The sequence below is a fragment of the Pseudochaenichthys georgianus genome, chromosome 17 (assembly GCF_902827115.2).
Source record: "Pseudochaenichthys georgianus chromosome 17, fPseGeo1.2, whole genome shotgun sequence".
NCBI lineage: Eukaryota > Metazoa > Chordata > Actinopteri > Perciformes > Channichthyidae > Pseudochaenichthys > Pseudochaenichthys georgianus.
In genome coordinates this window covers 24,783,868-24,803,253 of record NC_047519.1, presented here as the reverse complement: position 1 = coordinate 24,803,253, position 19,386 = coordinate 24,783,868, and the positions used below count along the sequence as shown (strand labels likewise).

At 42.9% G+C, this 19,386-nt stretch overlaps 1 protein-coding gene across 7 annotated transcripts in view; it reads left to right on the top strand.

Moving 5' to 3' along the window:
- Positions 1-5,176, top strand: part of kif1ab (kinesin family member 1Ab) — a 33,720-nt gene extending 28,544 nt beyond the window's left edge. For all 7 annotated transcript variants that reach the window (XM_034103576.2, XM_034103581.2, XM_034103579.2 and 4 more), the window contains 3 exons: positions 81-273; positions 375-493; positions 1,355-5,176. In XM_034103576.2, the coding sequence (XP_033959467.1) occupies positions 81-273; positions 375-493; positions 1,355-1,412 (370 nt within the window). In that variant the 3' untranslated portion in view covers positions 1,413-5,176. The remainder of the gene's footprint in view (positions 1-80; positions 274-374; positions 494-1,354) is intronic.
- The last annotated feature ends 14,210 nt before the right edge of the window (positions 5,177-19,386 follow it).

Here is a 19,386-nt window from a genome sequence, read left to right as displayed (position 1 = left end):
TCCACAGTGCGTATTTCCGATACAATCATTATTTAAGAAAAGTTGTTGTTTAACATTTGTATTTATTTGATTGTGTGCAGCCCTATTGTGTCAAAGAAAGGCTACCTGCACTTCCTGGAGCCCCACACCAGCGGCTGGGTGAGGCGCTTCGTGGTGGTGCGCCGGCCCTACGTCTACCTGTATCGCAGCGAGAGGGACAGCGTGGAGAGAGCTGTCATCAACCTGTCGTCTGCCAAGGTGGAATACAGCGAAGACAAGCAGACCTTACTGCGGGTACGACCGAGCTACTGCTCAATAGCAAAACATGTTTATAGATAAATGAATAAATAGTTGTGCAGTAAACCTGATGAGCTTCATTTACCTCATGTTTCCAGACTCCCAACACGTTTGCTGTGTGCACTGAGCATCGTGGGATTCTGCTGCAGGCCACCAACGACAAAGAGATGCACGACTGGCTGTACGCCTTCAACCCTCTGTTAGCTGGCACCATCAGGTGAGTGGGGGAGACACTGTAAAGGTAAAAATACACATAAAACACAAGGGAAATCTGATTAGCAACACAGATGTTGCTCTTAAGCATTTAAAATATAATATAATTATATATGCAGATCCTTTCATTTAGTTATCATAGAAAGAAATGAGATCTAAATTATTACAGTTTATTAACTGGGAAAATGCAGGTAGTGTTACATTGTCAATAACAAAACCAAGAGCAACGGTTTTCAGACTTTTTTGCTTATAAAACCTTCAAGATAAGTAGTGTGAGTACCTGAGGTGACTACTTATTACAGGTTAAAGATAAAGAAAAGTGGTAATTTTATATATTTGGTTGTTTTTTGGAAGGACATTAACAGACTTGTATTTCACAGGATTTAAAAATCTGGGGGTCTCCACCCACAACAGGTTACCTGATCACGAATATACCAACATGTTATATGTTTTGGACTTGAAATTGGTTCGGCTTTGATGGATCAAACAGATTAGGGGATGTAATAAACTTTCCTCACACACCACACAACATTTTGGATGATTTTTAGAAAAAATAAAAAGCTTGTCTGAGGGGAATCAGACCAAAAATCACTTGATTATTGTGTAGTGAGAACTGTGCATTAGATTGTGTTTAAGTCAGCGTGCATCTGATTCATTATAACATCCAAAAATGTTTTAATTTGTTCACAATCAAGCACACAATAGTTAAATAAAGAGAAAAGAGTGATATAGTTCAGAAAAAAATCCTTGGAAATGATTGGTAATTTAATTAACCTGCAAAATAAAGATTACCACAAATTCTTTCTGTTTATTTACAAGGTCCTACTTCTTGACATCTTACTTCCCCTCTCTTCCATCTCCTCAGGTCCAAGCTCTCCCGGAGAAAGTCGGTGCAGTCGGCCCCCGCTGCTCTGAGGATGTGAGAGGTGAACCGGCCCGGTGGAGAACAACAAAAAAACAAAACAATCCAAAAGCTCCACTCAGCATCCTGCTCTAATGAACATAGACCATATAAACAAACTTATACATAAAACCACTTAAATACCCTTCTATATGATGACCGTCTCTATCCCAAACATCACCTGATTGCTCATCCTGAAACCAGACAAAACTTTCCTTCCTGTCTTTTTTGCAGTCCCCTCCTCAAAACCCTGCATGATGTGCTCCCACCTGACCTTTAGAAGAAACATAAGACAAACTAATTACCCAAACTCATAAATAAACTTACCTCTGCTGGGCATTGGGACTAGTTTTGATTAGCTTTTGGTGTAGATAATCCAGTATCTGTGAATCCCTGTAGAGAGTTAGTCAGTGGTCAGTCCCTCCTTCACTCATTATAACAAAAAATAAGTCCCAATTTGAAATCCGCCATTCGTGTATTTGTAATTAATGGCATCAGGCGAGTGGGAAGTTGCAAACAGGATGTTTCTCTTTGTAGAAGTGTGTTAAGTGCAGGGATGATCACTCCGCATATATCCGTCGTATACTGTACATTACCTCAGTTTGGGTTTGCTTGGTGTTCTCCAGCATAGAGTATTTGTTTCACTGCAGAGGTTTCAGATAGTCATTGTAACACTGAAGTAGCATGTGGGATTTGTTAGGACAAAAGGGGACGTTGTTGTTCATGTGATGTTGTTTTTTTAATTGATTCCACGAAAACTGAGTTCTTTGGCTAAAATAAGGCAAAAATAATCCAATATCAGGAGAGATAACTCATGTCCTTGCCTTGTTCTTGTTATGTGCTTCTTATTTTTTTAAATAATAATCCCTTGTGCACATAGAACCAGAAAGCATAATGATATTTATTGTCGCTATTGTACGTTTCTGCACTGTTATTTATTTGTGACATGACCACTTACCAGTTTTGTTGCATGGCACTTTACTGTCTTTGTTGAGTTAATGTATCATTTACTCATTTGTTTAACCAAAGCATTATTTTTTTGTTTTAGTGTTTCAAATCATTGTCCACTGTGCTGCTGAGCAGATATTTAAAACATAGAAGAAATAGTTTTACATTTTTGGAAATGCACTTATTTGCTTTCTTGCTGTGAGTTAGATGAGCAGATTGATAATGTAATTATGAAGTTGTTACAGCAAACAGAAGGTTAGCTTAGCTTAGCATGAAGACTGGAACCAGAGGTACACAGCTAGCATGTCCAAAAGAAGCAACTCTAAAATCACTTATAGCACATTATATCTCATTTAATAAGTGTACAAAGTTGAGATTTAACAAGGCCGTTTGTGCCAGAATATTTTTTGACAATTTCCGAGATTAAGGAATACACAAATGAGATTTAATGCATAAATGAGTGAGCTTTAAATGTGCTGGTAGCAACAATGTTTTGCCTATAAATGGAGTCCGTTTTTAAGTGTACGGCAACGCTATGCTAACTTTTCTATCTAGTCACAAACCTCAGTATAGCATCCTCGCAAGGACGCAAATCTCACACTCCCAAGTAGCAACAAAGCACATGAGCATATTTCCAAAATTGTTGAGCAACTTTTTTAAACGTATCAATAATATCTAAATTAACCTAAGATGATAAATGCACCTGGGCCACAACTGTTTAACTTGAATCAAATGAGCACTTATTCTGTCTGTTATGGGCCAGCAGAGCTAATACGTTTACTATTCACGGTTCCTCTAGCTAAATGAAAGGTTGTAATTGACGATGGACCTGGGATCTGTTGAAGGTGGTTGCTTTGAGTGGGCAGGAGCGTTGTCCATGCACCAGATAGTGCCTCCCTTTCTTCACCTCGTTACTTATCTCCCCCTCCCTCATTGTATTTCACATCAACGCGGAAGTTAATAACATGTGTCCAAGATTTGGCTTTTATGTAAAGTGTAAAGCTGTGAATCTTAATTTGTTCCCACATTTTTGACCTATGTCATTGTTTTGGAGAGTGAATATTATCAATGATGCTATAGTATGTTGGTATAGCCTGTGGTGCAGTTTGTATCTCATTATCATTGACTGTAAATGTTGCATTTAAAAGCAACCCCCCCCCCCCCTCAGCTTTTGTACTGTATCTGCTAGATATTTGACAGCTTGATGCTTGTGTCTGAAACCAGTACAGTATGATTCGCTTGGTGTCGTTTTGACTCTTATGTTCAGGGAATTGTTTGTAGTTGCTTTCACCGACTGTCTATTTTGCATTATACCAAGATGACCCTTAATGTTGATTTTAGATCAATATTATCAGAGGAAAGATAAAGGTAATTGAAAATACCTAAGGTGGACATTATTTGAACTTCGATAGCATTATTTACATCATTATCTACACCTTAATTCACCTCGTTCTTTTGCAAATCTCTGACAAAGACATGGTCAGTCAACCATTTTGTCTTTCCCATTTTCCTCTCGTTTGTGGTTCTGATCTTTCTTTTGGTTTAACCCGACATATAATCAGATAACAGAAAGTGTTGAGGACTCTGTACGCCACAGGCCAACCAACCTGTTGAGCAATGCAGGCTTATACTTGTGATAAATGGAAGGTTTTACTTCAAATTGACCTTTAGATTTGTTGCTTCTTGTCGCTGCTTTGATTTTGAAAATGATGTTCTGTCTGTTTGCAAGGAATAAATAGGATAGCATAATTGATTTCTGGGTCATTTTGGTATAATCAACTTTGTTTTGTAAAATGTTTAAAGATATATATATATACGGTATGTTGTCTGCTGGAACAGAAGACAAAGGAAAAGGTTTATTTATAAAGCTTAGAAGGATGGATTATGTTCTATATTTTGCACTCATGCACAAGGCATCTTTATTCAATATGATTTCATATCATGATGTTAGGAATGTATGGAAAATACTGGTTTGTTTAAAAACAATAACCTATAGCAACCCTGTCCTGGAGGGAGAAGATTAGAATTAGATCTGTGCCATTTTTGCTTCAGCAATCAAACCACGAACAACACTGCACCAAAATGCATTGATTATTTTAATGTTTTAATATACAGCTGGTGTATGTCTTGCAATGCTTCCAGACGCAATAGTTCAAGGATATCATGTTTAAAAGAAAACACTTTGTGAGACAGCTTTAGTGTACTGGCCAATAAACGTTGAGAGGTTAATGAGTTGATTAATTTATATTTGGCTGCTTTTTAACTGTCACAGCTCTGGATCAAAGCATGCAGGTCCACTTCTCTTCTGCTGTTCTCTGTCCCTCTCTCCTGCCTTACCGCCTGCTAATGACAACAGCTTCCCCCCCTGAAGTGCTGCTTGTAAAGTATTGTCATCCATGATCCTTGTATGACTAACTGGAAACCTTCCTCCTGGCTCCGTCTTGTATATAAATGGAGATGTTTCTGTGTTGGGTCTCGTCACACAGATGATATTAACTCTCTCTTCCTCTGTATACCATGATGAATTAGAATAACTGGCCTGCTGCTTGGTCAAGCGTCACCCCAGAGCTAAGAGTGCTGAGCGGGGATCAGTTTTGCACATTTCAGCTCAGTGTGGGTGAGGTGGCGATCGTGGACAGAGTAGATGATCCCTGGTTTGCCACTCTTGCTCTGAGCAGCTTGACCGAAGTAGAATCGGGTCTCAGCCTGTGATCGAGTTTTAATCTCAGTGCTCACATTTAGCTTTTGAGTGTTCTGGAGTTATTTCTCATGTCTGTGGACACGTAACAAAAGTTGTCAATAAAAATAAAATAAAAATAAATGAGTGTTGAAACTTATGCAACATTTGAGTGTGATGTGTATGTGTTGTTCACATTTATCATTACACAGCATGTGACACTTGAATGGGTGAGTAGAAGTCTGCATTATTGTGCACAATTTGAATTGAATATTGTCCAAATGACCCAGCAAACTTCAGATATATATACCTTGACATCTGCAAAAGAAAATATATAATACTGGTTGTGACTGTGGTCATCTTATTCATCAAAGGTAAGACTAAAAATGAATATATTCCAATTTTAATTAAAAAATGAAACCATTTTAGTTTGACCACACAATTTGAAGAATGGGATGACTGCTTTCATAAAGAACTATGGCAGTCAGGTATTGCTTTTTTAAATACAATCTCGATTGCATTCATAACTATTAATGAGAAAACATGATTGTTCATAAGCAACTGACAGATAAACAGCGCAGTCATGCGCAGGATTACCCAGCGACCAATAGTCCATATGAGACAGATTCTCATTCTGTCTAAAAACGTGTTTGGGGGATCTTTAAATCTTGATTCTGCTCTCTTTTTAATTATCAAAAGCACAACTACATCAGCCTTTAGTTCCTTTAAGAATAGTTATAACAGACAGAAGCAGAACAAAAGCTGGTGTTTTATCCTGAGTTGTTGCGACTACTTCTGTGCAGCACATCATGTTTCCTGGCTGACACGTGACAATAGAGGCTTCTCAATTCTTAAATGTCCCCTCCTCTCTCACAGGAGATGCGAGCGGAGGACCGAGGAGGGGAACCGAGGAGAGGAGGGGAAGCAGCAGACGTTTAAAGAAATGAGAACTCCTCTCCTCTGAGCGGTCATATTAAAGCGACGTCCGTTCATTATTACGTGACAACAGCTGCATCAGCTGTCGAGTGTTTTGTCATAGCGCTGTATTTTATAATCTCTGTTAGATCAGCTGAACATTGTTCCCCCACATATTTACTTTGAATTCATTGAGATAATAACAGGCTACAGATGCGGACGCACACACATATATTTATATAAATATAGGCTACAACAGGGTTGCCAACTTTGGGTACCTGGCTGGAGTGAGATTTTGATATCATGGGTTTAATTACACATACCCTCTCTGAAGAACCAGCACCTTACCGTGGTAGAGAGGTTTGTGTGCCCTGATGAACCTGGGGGCTGTGTTGTCTGGAACCTTGTGTTCCTGGTAGGGTCTCCCATGGCAAATTGGTCTCAGGCAAGGGGCCAGACTAAGAGTGGTGCAAAAGACCTCATGAAAGAACAACAAAGAAGTGAGGATACCCGGCCCGGAGGAAGCCCGGGGTCCCTTTCTGGAGCCAGTCACAATTCCCCGGTTAGGTGCTTCGTTTGTTGGAGTTTACCCCAGTGGACGAGAGGGTCGCCTCCCTACGCCTGCGGGTTATGGGGGGAAAACTCTGACTGTTGTGTGTTCTTATGCACCCAACAGCAGTTCAGAGTATACGGCCTTCTTGGAGACCCTGGAAAGAGTCCTGTATGGGGCTCCTGAAGGGGACTCTTTAATCTTGCTGGGAGACTTCAACGCACATGTGGGCAATGATGGAGACACTTGGAGGGGCGTGATTGGGAGGAACGGCCCCCCTGATCTGAACCGGAGTGGTGGTTTGTTACTGGACTTCTGTGCTAGTCATGGATTGGCCATAACAAACACCATGTTCGAACATAAGGATGCTCATAAGTGTACGTGGTACCAGAGCACCCTAGGCAGAAGGTCCATGATCGATTTCGTTATCGTATCATCGGACCTGAGGCCTTATGTTTTGGACACTCGGGTAAAGAGAGGGGCGGAGTTGTCAACTGTTCACCATCTGGTGGTGAGTTGGGTCGAGTGGCGGGGGAAGCCTCTGGATAGACCTGGTAAGCCCAAACGTGTAGTTCGGGTGAACTGGGAACGTCTGGAGGAGGCCCAAGTTCAGGAGGCCTTCAACTCGCACCTCCGGCGGAGCTTTTCGTGCATTCCTGTGGAGGTTGGGGACATTGAACCAGAGTGGTCGGTGTTCAAAGCCTCTATTGCCGAAGCCGCGGCGGGGAGCTGTGGTCTCAAGGTCCTAGGTACCTCAAGGGGCGGTAACCCTCGAACCTCCTGGTGGACACCGGTGGTCAGGGAAGCCGTCCGACTGAAGAAGGAGGCCTTCAGGGATTTGTTATCCCGGGGGACTCCCGAGGCAGTTGCAAGGTACCGACAGGCCCGAAGGGCAGCAGCCTCATCCGTGGCAGAGGCAAAGCAGCGGGTGTGGGAGAAGTTCGGAGAAGACATGGAGAAGGACTTTCGGGCGGCACCAAAGTTGTTCTGGAAAACTGTCCGACACCTCAGGAGGGGGAAGCAGGGGACCATCCAAGCTGTGTACAGGATGGGACGTTGTTGACCTCAACTGATGGAGTGTTGGGGCGTTGGAAGGAACACTTTGAGGAACTCCTGAACCCGACAACTCCGCCCTCTATGTTAGAGGCAGAGCTGGAGTATGACGGGGGATCAACACCAATCTCCCGGGGGGAGGTCACTGAGGTCGTCAAACAACTCCACAGTGGCAAAGCCCCGGGGGTGGATGAGATCCGCCCGGAAATGCTGAAGGCTCTGGGTGTTGAGGGACTGTCATGGTTGACACGTCTCATCAACGTTGCGTGGAAGTCGGAAACAGTACCGAAGGAGTGGCAGACCGGGGTGGTGGTTCCCCTTCTTAAAAAGGGGGATCAGAGGGTGTGTGCCAATTACAGAGGCATCACACTACTCAGCCTCCCCGGGAAAGTTTACTCCAAGGTACTTGAAAGGAGGGTCAGGCCGATTGTCGAACCTCAGATTGAGGAGGAACAATGCGGATTCCGTCCTGGTCGTGGAACGACGGATCAGCTTTTTACTCTCGCAAGGATCCTGGAGGGGGCCTGGGAGTACGCTTATCCGGTCTACATGTGTTTTGTAGACTTGGAGAAGGCGTATGACCGAGTTCCCAGGGAGTTACTGTGGGAGGTGCTGCGGGAGTATGGGGTGAGGGGGTCTCTACTCAGGGCCATCCAATCTCTATACTCCCAAAGCGAGAGCTGTGTCCGGGTCCTCGGCAGTAAGTCGGACCCATTTCCGGTGAGGGTTGGCCTCCGCCAGGGCTGCGCTTTGTCACCAATCCTGTTTGTAATATACATGGATCGGATTTCGAGGCGTAGTCGTGGGGGAGGGGGTCTGCAGTTCGGTGGACTAAGGATTGCACCACTGTTTTTTGCAGATGATGTGGTTCTGATGGCTTCATCGGTCTGCGACCTTCAGCACTCACTGGATCGGTTCGCAACCGAGTGTGAAGCGGCTGGGATGAGGATCAGCACCTCCAAATCTGAGGCCATGGTTCTCAGCAGGAAACCGATGGACTGTCCACTCCAAGTAGGGAATGAGTCCTTACCCCAAGTGAAGGAGTTCAAGTATCTCGGGGTCTTGTTCTCGAGTGAGGGAACAATGGAGCGTGAGATGGGCCGGAGAATCGGAGCAGCGGGAGCGGTACTGCAGTCGCTTTACCCCACTGTTGTGACGGAAAGGGAGCTGAGCCAGAAGGCAAAGCTCTCTGTCTACCGGGCCATGTTCGTTCCTACCCTCACCTATGGTCATGAAGGATGGGTCATGACCGAAAGAACGAGATCGCGGATACAAGCGGCCGAGATGGGTTTCCTGCGCCGGGTGGCTGGTGTCTCCCTTAGGGATAAGGTGAGAAGTTCGGTCATCAGGCAGGGATTCGGAGTTGAGCCGCTCCTCCTTCGCGTCGAAAGAAGCCAGTTGAGGTGGTTCAGGCACCTAGTTAGGATGCCACCTGGGCGCCTCCCTAGGGAGGTGTTCCAGGCACGTCCAGCTGGGAAGAGACCAAGGGGTAGACCTAGGACCAGGTGGAGGGATTATATCTCTTCGCTGGCCTGGGAGCGCCTTGGGATCCCCCAGTCAGAGCAATTAATTGACTTAAATTAAAATGAACTCGATACATTTTCATTTACATGAGGATGTGACTAGCAGTTCGAAAGGATGTACTTCAATTATTATTATATATTATCATTATGTCAGGGGTCTAAAATGGTCATACAACAGTGCCGACAATATTATTGTTTATCGCAATAATTTCCTGGAAAATGTATCCAACAAAATTAATTATCGTGAGAGGCCTATACATGAAACACACAAACAAATCTACAGACTTATTCCAAACTGCCAAACATATTAATTAACACACTCTATTTTGGCCTAGTAGAACAATAAGCAGCAGACTTTTACTTTTTTATCATTTCTACTGGATCTTAGATCTGCGCTTGCGCAATACGGGTCGGCAGTTGCCAGAGAGTATTTGTGTTGGGTAATCTGTGGTAGGGCTAACCCATACAGTGGTGGGGTGAAGTCAGTATTTTCAATGTAATTACATACACGCTACCCCTTGACAGTGAAACGCCACGCGTGAAGTTTAGATTATTTCCCTGTCTCAATCCAAATTGAATTGTATGAAATAAAAAGGCACATTTGTCTTGTAAATAAAAAGGCCGACCTGGAGCCAATTCTGCAATTTACCCACAGGTGAAAGAGTTGACATGCTGAAAGCCCAACCCCTGTAGGGGGGTCTGGGGGGATTCTCCCCCAGGAGATTTTTTGAAATACTAACATAAAATACACATTTTGGTACTCTCTTGAGAAGAAAAATAAATACATCTATTACTACACGACATATTTAAACAAATGAATGCCATTTTAGTTTTTTGTTACTTTGTTCTGAAAGCTGAACCTGCTGCTCCTCACAGAGAGAAGAGGGAAGAGGCTGTGTTAATTACTTTACATTGTGGATAAGGGTTGATAGCCCCCATTGTTCTGTGTCAAAATGAAAGACAGCCCACACACCTATCAATCATCAAACCGTGGGGTCTTATTTCATTACGTGTTGATTTCTATCAACACGTAATGTTGTATCGATGTATAGATGTACTACAGCAAAAGTATTCTCCGTCGGGACTTCCTGCAACAACACCACGCCGTTATCTTGATTCTGATTGGCCAGAAGACATTATCAAAGATGTTCTATTGAGAAGACAATCACTACCTGACAAAAGTTTTCAAAACCGTTTCTAGTCTTCGGTATTCTTGTTTTTGGCGTGAGAATAGTTTGGGCAGAGTGAGAGCGTGAGATTGAGGGTGAAAGCGTGTGTCACACGCCAGATGCGTGAGAGTTGGCAACCCTGAGCGGCTACAATTTAAAGTATGAGAGCAGAGGCGGATTTAGGATTGTAGGAGATCCGGGGCTTAGCCCAGGAATTATTGGGGGGGGGGGGGGTGCAGGGGTAAAGTGCTATTTTTTTTACAAGTGGGGGGTGGACCAAACATCCTTTAGGGGGGTCGTCGAATTTTTTTTAAATATTGAAGTTAAAGGCATCAATCTGGTGCACTTTGAGAGCAACATTAACCCTACCTTAATAATACCTTAAAGGGGACATATCATGCTATATTTGAACAATATATTGTAGGGCCATACCTATATAAAGTATATAAATAGTTTTTCTTTCAAAATACCAAACAGATCTTGCATTTTAGCCATGCCTCATTTCGCTCTATTTGCTCTTTCCAGCGCTGTTTTTGCAGGGGGCTGATTCTGTGAGCTGCAGCTGACCACGCCCCCCTGCAGGAGAGGGGCGCGTGCTTTGAGATCAGCTGCTGGGCTGCAGCGGGGAGAAGAGGGGGAGAAAAAGAGATCTCCGTCCTCCGTGTTTTATTCTTATATGATTATATAGAGTCGTTATTCATTTGTTTTAAAGCTCAATAAATAACAAAGAAGACCTTTGACCGGCACTTTTCTAATTTTGTCCGGAAGATATAAACTTTAACGGACATGTTGACCGGCGAAATAAAAATCTAACTGAAACTCTGCCGCACGGTCCCCTCGTTCCTTGGAAGAGCCGTGGAGGGTGTTTGTCATCTGCTGGTGGACTACCGGAGAGCATTACAGCGAGGGAGGGATTGCATTGAATTACAGCAGCGGGAGCAAACGCTTGCCTCGGGGAGGGAGAAAAAGAGCCAGAGCAGAGTATAAACAGAAGGGCAACCATGCGCGGGAAGTCTTCTTCGCTGCTTTTGTGGCAGACTACAGCGCCACTTACAGGCCTGGAATATGTACTACAGCGTCTCCAGCGCAATGGCCGGCCGTGGCCCAACCCCACATTCCCCTGATAGGTGGAGAATTGACAAATAAGCGGAGAACCACTTCTGTACGTAGAAAATAATTCAAGATCAGTCTGTATCAGATCCGTTGCAGCCCCGTTTTTAGAGATTTGGGTATGGAGGAAAAGAGAGAGGGTTGTGTTTTCTGACACTTGGTGAGTTCCCTGGAACACCGGGGACTAGGGGTGTAACGGTTCACAGAAGTCACGTTTCGGTTCGTACCTCGGTTTGGGGGTCACGGTTCGGTACGGTTCGGTACAACAAGAAAAAGCAAAAAAAAGTCCCAAATGCATAATTCCAGGTTTGTTGTTATTTACTTTTGAACAGTAGTGCAAGTTTCAGTTTAAAAATAAGGAACTCTGACATTTTGAATAATTAACTGTATTAAACAGTTAAAAACAAACCACAAACAGTACCACACACACTCAGATGGCCATAGTATCTATAATGGCTGATGTCAAACTAAAAGGTTTCATCAAGCTGTAAAACTAAAAAGAATGTCTTGAAAATATTACATCATAAATAATAAGAAAGTGTTTCAAGAGCGCAAAGTCGTTGAAAAAATATGCCAAAAGCTTCCGTTATTTATTTTAGTCTCTCTGCTTTCATGTCTATTGGCTTAAAAACAGCGGGGATCAGCTGTTGAACTGCTGTTGTCTTTTGCTGGGCTCCGGTGATTGGCAAATCTGGGTGATGCCTTCTGATGTGATTTAGCATGTTTGGCGTGTGTTCCCATTAGCATACCGCACCGCTATCGAACAACGCCGACACACCGTCCTCTTCCGATCCACTGCGCATTGCTTATCGTTTTATAGATCTATTCTCATCCACCATCTTTGTTTGTGACGTAAAGAGTGTAAGAGTCACGTTTCTGAATCGGGCACTCTGAGTGGATGCAGTCACAGCCAATCGGATTCAGAGTGTTGCCTGTCAGTTCCGTTGCCTGTCAGTTCCGTTGCTATGGTTCCGTTGTTATGTGTACTGAAACGAGAGCCGGTATAATTCCACGCGCGAAAACAAAATAAAAATTGGAATACGTTATTTTAGTGTCTTAAAAGTAGACTGAGGTATGAAGGGTTAACGTTACATCTTAGAATAATTTTTAGTCATGTTCTGTATACATACTAACATATAAGGGTATTGACTTAGTGTGGTTTATCTTTTGTCACTGCTTTTAATTTAAACTGAGCTGTTGTGTTCATCAGTAAAGTGGAACTTCTGTGTGAACTATTCATATCTTAAACTGCACTGTAACTTTGTATTCATGTATTTTTTCTTTTAATGTTTCTTTTATTATCTTTGACTGTTTTTAAATGCCTTTGTCTGAATGTCTTTCATTTTTGTAAAGCACCTTGAATTGCCTTGTGTTGAAAGGTGCTATATAAATAAACTTGCCTTGCCTTGGTTACTCCATGTTTACTAGCTATAAGATTAACGTTACAGTCCATCACTCTTTTTCACTTCTTACTCAGTCAGCCAGAGCGCAGATATCACCATTAGATTCACAAACCTGAAACATCATCCATTTCTTCACTGCTGGTGATGACATTGTTGTCAGCTGCTGATACTGCTGCTGCTGCAGCTTGTGGCGCCTGCTTCGATGAAAATAACTTTCTAATATATTAGCTTAAAACTCGTCAGGCACTAAGAAGGATCACTTCTTCTTCAGGGCAGGGAAGGCTACGCAGTACGCAGGCTAATGTCCCGCAGCGGCTGCCTCTCTGGTGGACTCCGGTACTGCACATTACTCCACATTTTTTTTTTTTCAAGTGAAACATCCGGGGCTTTTCAAAAAACATCCGGGGCTTGAGCCCAAGTAGCCACCCCCTAGCGCCGCCTCTGTATGAGAGCACTCTCATAATAACGTAACACGATCAGAGACTGGATATATCCCCCCCCCCTCTCTCTGGTCGCTGAAATGGGGAATTGAAATTAAGGGGCAAAAGTTGTATTTACAAGTATTAAAAGTAAGGACACCAAACCAACTGAGACCCGTCTGTCCGCCGCATCTACGCACTGTACAACACACGCACGCACGCACGCACGCACGCACGCACGCACGCACGCACGCACGCACGCACGCACGCACACACACACACACACACACACACACACACACACACACACACACACACACACACACACACACACACACACACACACACACACACACACACACACACACACACACACACACACACACCAACACGTTCTCACTCCCATCCCGTCACATATTGACGGACGGTCAGGGCCCCTCCCCGTCGCTATATTACGTACAGGGTACCCCTTGCCCATCAGGCTTCTACGGGCAGGGCGTCCCATAGACCTTCATTGCGGACAGCGGACCTCTTGACCGTCAGGCTTCTACGGGCAGGGCGTCCCATAGACCTTAGGCTTGTTTGAGACACATTGCGGCTCGCCTCGAAAGTAGATGAGAGTAGCCGATCGCAGCCGGGGGAGGTGTCAAAAAGCTCGTCTTAAGTCGGACAGCTCGGACTCGGAGTCGGTTTGACTGGCTGGGTTTGCAATGGCGGAAATTGATTTAATCTTGCCATTTTAAATGATGTATTCAATAAATAAGGTTAAACCAAATCATTACATTACAATAGATTTTATTTTAATGATTTGGTTTAACTTAAAGAGAAACTTTATTGTTATTGCACATATTACAGGTACTGAGACAACGAAATGCAGTTTAGCTTCTAACCAGGTGCAACAAGCAGTGAAGTGGAAAATAATGCACACAATCTACAGAATAACATATAGAATGAATTGAATGATGAATAAACAGTGGGGTATGAATACACTAGATCAGTGGTTCCCAAACGGTGTGCCGCGGCACACTGGTGTGCCGTGAGGCAAGTCCGGGTGTGCCGTGGGATTTTGTGACAACCATACGTTATTATTGCAATATACAACTACATAAAAATAATTATTTTTTTATTTACTATATCAGTACTTTGTAGGTTTATATGTACGTAATCTGCGCGACTACATCTCCACCTGCAGTGCTGCATAAACATGGCTGAGTCAGCGATAACTCTCGAGGGGTGGAGGACGTATGCCCATTATTTTGAGTTCATCCGAAGAATAGACAGGAATGTGACGGTGAGGTGCAAACTGTGTCCAGGCCAGAAGCTGTTATCCACTGCTGTAAACACAACGTCAAACCTCAACAAGCACCTGCAAATAACACATGCTATGGTGGAGCTACCGCACACGCTATGTGTTTGTTTATATCACAGTCTGATCTTCTTCTCTGTTTTCCGGTTGTTGCCTGTTTTGAATGACGAATACACACTACCGCCACCTGCTGGTAAGGAGAGTTATTGCCACTCACGCATGCGCAGTTCGTACGTGCTCGGCTGAAGTCTTTGCGGTGTCTGGTTCCAGTGCAACACATGGCCAACACGCAGGAGAACACGCCGACGCAACAGAGTGAGCAGAGATAGACTGCGCAAAATATACAGATAGCAGGAGACAGAGGACAGCCATGGTCAGATAGGAAAACATTCAGGATGGAAACTGAACTAAAGAGAACATTTGAAACGTTAGCAGTCTGCGTGATCTGCCTGCAGGGAGGGGCGGGCCGGCCCTGCGAGTAAAGTAACGAGTTACTTTATGTAGAGAGTAACGAAGTAGTGTAATACTTAAGTAATATGTAATATATTACTTTTTTTTAGTAACGACTCTGCTGAAATGTTACATTTATAATTTGTAGTTCAGGACCATGGACAATGCAGCTTCCTTGCATTGACAGTTATCTGTGCTGAATTTCCTTTGTCTCATTTTTAATGTTGTGACCTGTCTGGTTTAAATGAGTGTGTTGCTGCTTTGATGAAGCCTAATTTGATAACGTTTCAAATTCATTTCTGAAATATTTCGTTACTAAATATTTCATGAGTAATATAGTTGTCTTTGTTACATTTTATTTGGCATTTGTAAATAATTATGCACATTTACAGATATTTTACATATGAGTGATAACACGTGTTATCAGGGCTATTTTGCACAATAGGTGTGCCTTGAGATTTTGACTTGTCCTTTGGTGTGCCTTGGGCACAAAAAGTTTGGGAACCACTGCACTAGATATCAGCCTGTGAGCAGTATGAACAGTGTGTATGAATATGCTAAGATATATAAAGTATGAAAACGGTAAGCAGTATAGTATAATAGATATTAATTTCATGATGATAAACATTGTGGAACAATGATGAAAAATGGGAATGGATGTGGCGACGTAAAACTGACACAAAACAACAACAAACTTTTGCCAGCCAATTGGAGAGTTTCATCAGCAGCACGGGGTAAAAACCACCAATGAGCGCTCAGCTCGAGATACCAGCGAGCCGTTTCCCATCAAGCATTTCGCTTCCGCAGCTCGTGGAGAGCAACTGCGCCAACTCGCCTCGCCTCGCTCTCAAAGCTGCGGGCGTCTTTGTCCCGCGAGATTTCAAAGTCTCATGTGGGCGAGCCTCCAGAGCAAGTCGGACAAAATGACTAACCATCATGCAACGCACTAGCAAGACGTTGATCGCAACTGCGCAGGTCTGCGCAGGTCTTGCTTGTCTCAAACAAGCCTCTTCATAGACCACGTGATCAACAACGATGGCCGACCTTCGTGTTATTCTCGGTGGAAAATGCCTATTTTAAGGTACATTTTGCCATTAAAATGCATTTTGATGTCATTTTATGCGAGTAATGAGTTTTTATTTCTGATTATTTGTGCAGTACATGTACATGATGTTTAGTTTGCTAGTTATGATGAAGATTACTTCATGAATGTGTACACATTCATGGTTGCTAAGGTGGTTGCTATGGACGCTGCAACAGCTCCCAGACCACGTGATCAACAACAATGGCCGACCTTCGTGTTATTCTCGGTGGAAAATGCCTATTTTAAGGTTCATTTGGCCATTAAAATGCGTTTTGATGTCATTTTATGCGAGTAATGAGTTTTTATTTCTGATTATTTGTGCAGTACATGTACATGATGTTTAGTTTGCTAGTTATGACGAAGATTACTTCATGAATGCTAACGTAAATGCTTCTATTTACTCACAATAACACACAATTATCCTTGCTTTTATTTATTGGTTTAATTCCAGAATCTCGGTCTTTTTGGCGTTCGTCAGGAACTGAATTTCAAATAAAAATAACCGGAAACAGACGTAGCATTTCGAGCGATTACCCAAGATTCTCAGCTACGCTGATTGGATGTTTTAGCCGCAATGCATGCTGGGATTTGGTGTTTATATTATATGAAATCCGGAAAACATTTTAAAAGAATAAAATAATACTTAATTCCGAGTGCTCTTGCTTTTCTCATAAGGCATTGTAATACACGGTTCGGCTGCATTAAATATTACAGATCTGCCGTAGTTCTTTATTTATAGCACCCTGATGAGAAGACCTTTGGAAAAACTGAAGAAATGCCGCCGAAACTGGAATACTTGACGTGGATCATAAATATATCAACAATTAAAAAACATCTTCAATTTCTCTTCACACAATACGTCTCCTTGCAGTATCAACACTAATTCGGCTGACTTATACATTTGATATAATTCATAGATAGGTTATATTTACACCATAACGGTGCACAGCTGATATAAAAGGACTTGTAGTTTTTAAAGATATTACTGATTTGAATTGGATTGAATTTTGAATGTAAGAATGTAAATACTGAGTCTGAAATAGTATAGCAATATGCTGTAAAATTATGTGAAAGCATGAATAAAACTACACATCTTCAGATGTTGTACATACAAGTGTCCCTACACTAATAATACAACGTTTTTTGAAATACTAACATAAAATACACATTCTGGTACTCTCTGAGAAGAAAAATAAATACATCTATTACTACACGACATATTAAACAAATGAATGCCATTTTAGTTTTTTGTTACTTTGTTCTGAAAGCTGAACCTGCTGCTCCTCACAGAGAGAAGAGGGAAGAGGCTGTGTGAATTACTTTACATTGTGGATAAGGGTGGATAGCCCCCATTGTTCTGTGTGTCAACATGAAAGACAGCCCACACACCTATCAATCATCAAACCGTGGGGTCTTATTTCATTACGTGTTGATTTCTATCAACACGTAATGTTGTATCGATGTATAGATGTACTACAGCAAAAGTATTCTCCGTCGGGACTTCCTGCAACAACACCACGCCGTTATCTTGATTCTGATTGGCCAGAAGACATTATCAAAGATGTTCTATTGAGAAGACAATCACTACCTGACAAAAGTTTTCAAAACCGTTTCTAGTCTTCGGTATTCTTGTTTTTGGCGTGAGAATAGTTTGGGCAGAGTGAGAGCGTGAGATTGAGGGTGAAAGCGTGTGTCACACGCCAGATGCGTGAGAGTTGGCAACCCTGAGCGGCTACAATTTAAAGTATGAGAGCAGAGGCGGATTTAGGATTGTAGGAGATCCGGGGCTTAGCCCAGGAATTATTGGGGGGGGGGGTGCAGGGGTAAAGTGCTATTTTTTTTACAAGTGGGGGGTGACCAAACATCCTTTAGGGGGTCGTCGAATTTTTTTTAAATATTGAAGTTAAAGGCATCAATCTGGTGCACTTTGAGAGCAACATTAACCCTACCTTAATAATACCTTAAAGGGGACATATCATGCTATATTTGAACAATATATTGTAGGGCCATACCTATATAAAGTATATAAATAGTTTTTCTTTCAAAATACCAAACAGATCTTGCATTTTAGCCATGCCTCATTTCGCTCTATTTGCTCTTTCCAGCGCTGTTTTTGCAGGGGGCTGATTCTGTGAGCTGCAGCTGACCACGCCCCCCTGCAGGAGAGGGGCGCGTGCTTTGAGATCAGCTGCTGGGCTGCAGTGGGGAGAAGAGGGGGAGAAAAAGAGATCTCCGTCCTCCGTGTTTTATTCTTATATGATTATATAGAGTCGTTATTCATTTGTTTTAAAGCTCAATAAATAACAAAGAAGACCTTTGACCGGCACTTTTCTAATTTTGTCCGGAAGATATAAACTTTAACGGACATGTTGACCGGCGAAATAAAAATCTAACTGAAACTCTGCCGCACGGTCCCCCTCGTTCCTTGGAAGAGCCGGAGAGGAGGGTGTTTGTCATCTGCTGGTGGACTACCGGAGAGCATTACAGCGAGGGAGGGATTGCATTGAATTACAGCAGCGGGAGCAAACGCTTGCCTCGGGGAGGGAGAAAAAGAGTCAGAGCAGAGTATAAACAGAAGGGCAACCATGCGCGGGAAGTCTTCTTCGCTGCTTTTGTGGCAGACTACAGCGCCACTTACAGGCCTGGAATATGTACTACAGCGTCTCCAGCGCAATGGCCGGCCGTGGCCCAACCCCACATTCCCCTGATAGGTGGAGAATTGACAAATAAGCGGAGAACCACTTCTGTACGTAGAAATAATTCAAGATCAGTCTGTATCAGATCCGTTGCAGCCCCGTTTTTAGAGATTTGGGTATGGAGGAAAAGAGAGAGGGTTGTGTTTTCTGACACTTGGTGAGTTCCCTGGAACACCGGGGACTAGGGGTGTAACGGTTCACAGAAGTCACGTTTCGGTTCGTACCTCGGTTTGGGGGTCACGGTTCGGTACGGTTCGGTACAACAAGAAAAAGCAAAAAAAAGTCCCAAATGCATAATTCCAGGTTTGTTGTTATTTACTTTTGAACAGTAGTGCAAGTTTCAGTTTAAAAAATAAGGAACTCTGACATTTTGAATAATTAACTGTATTAAACAGTTAAAAACAAACCACAAACAGTACCACACACACTCAGATGGCCATAGTATCTATAATGGCTGATGTCAAACTAAAAGGTTTCATCAAGCTGTAAAACTAAAAGAATGTCTTGAAAATATTACATCATAAATAATAAGAAAGTGTTTCAAGAGCGCAAAGTCGTTGAAAAAATATGCCAAAAGCTTCCGTTATTATTTTAGTCTCTCTGCTTTCATGTCTATTGGCTTAAAAACAGCGGGGATCAGCTGTTGAACTGCTGTTGTCTTTTGCTGGGCTCCGGTGATTGGCAAATCTGGGT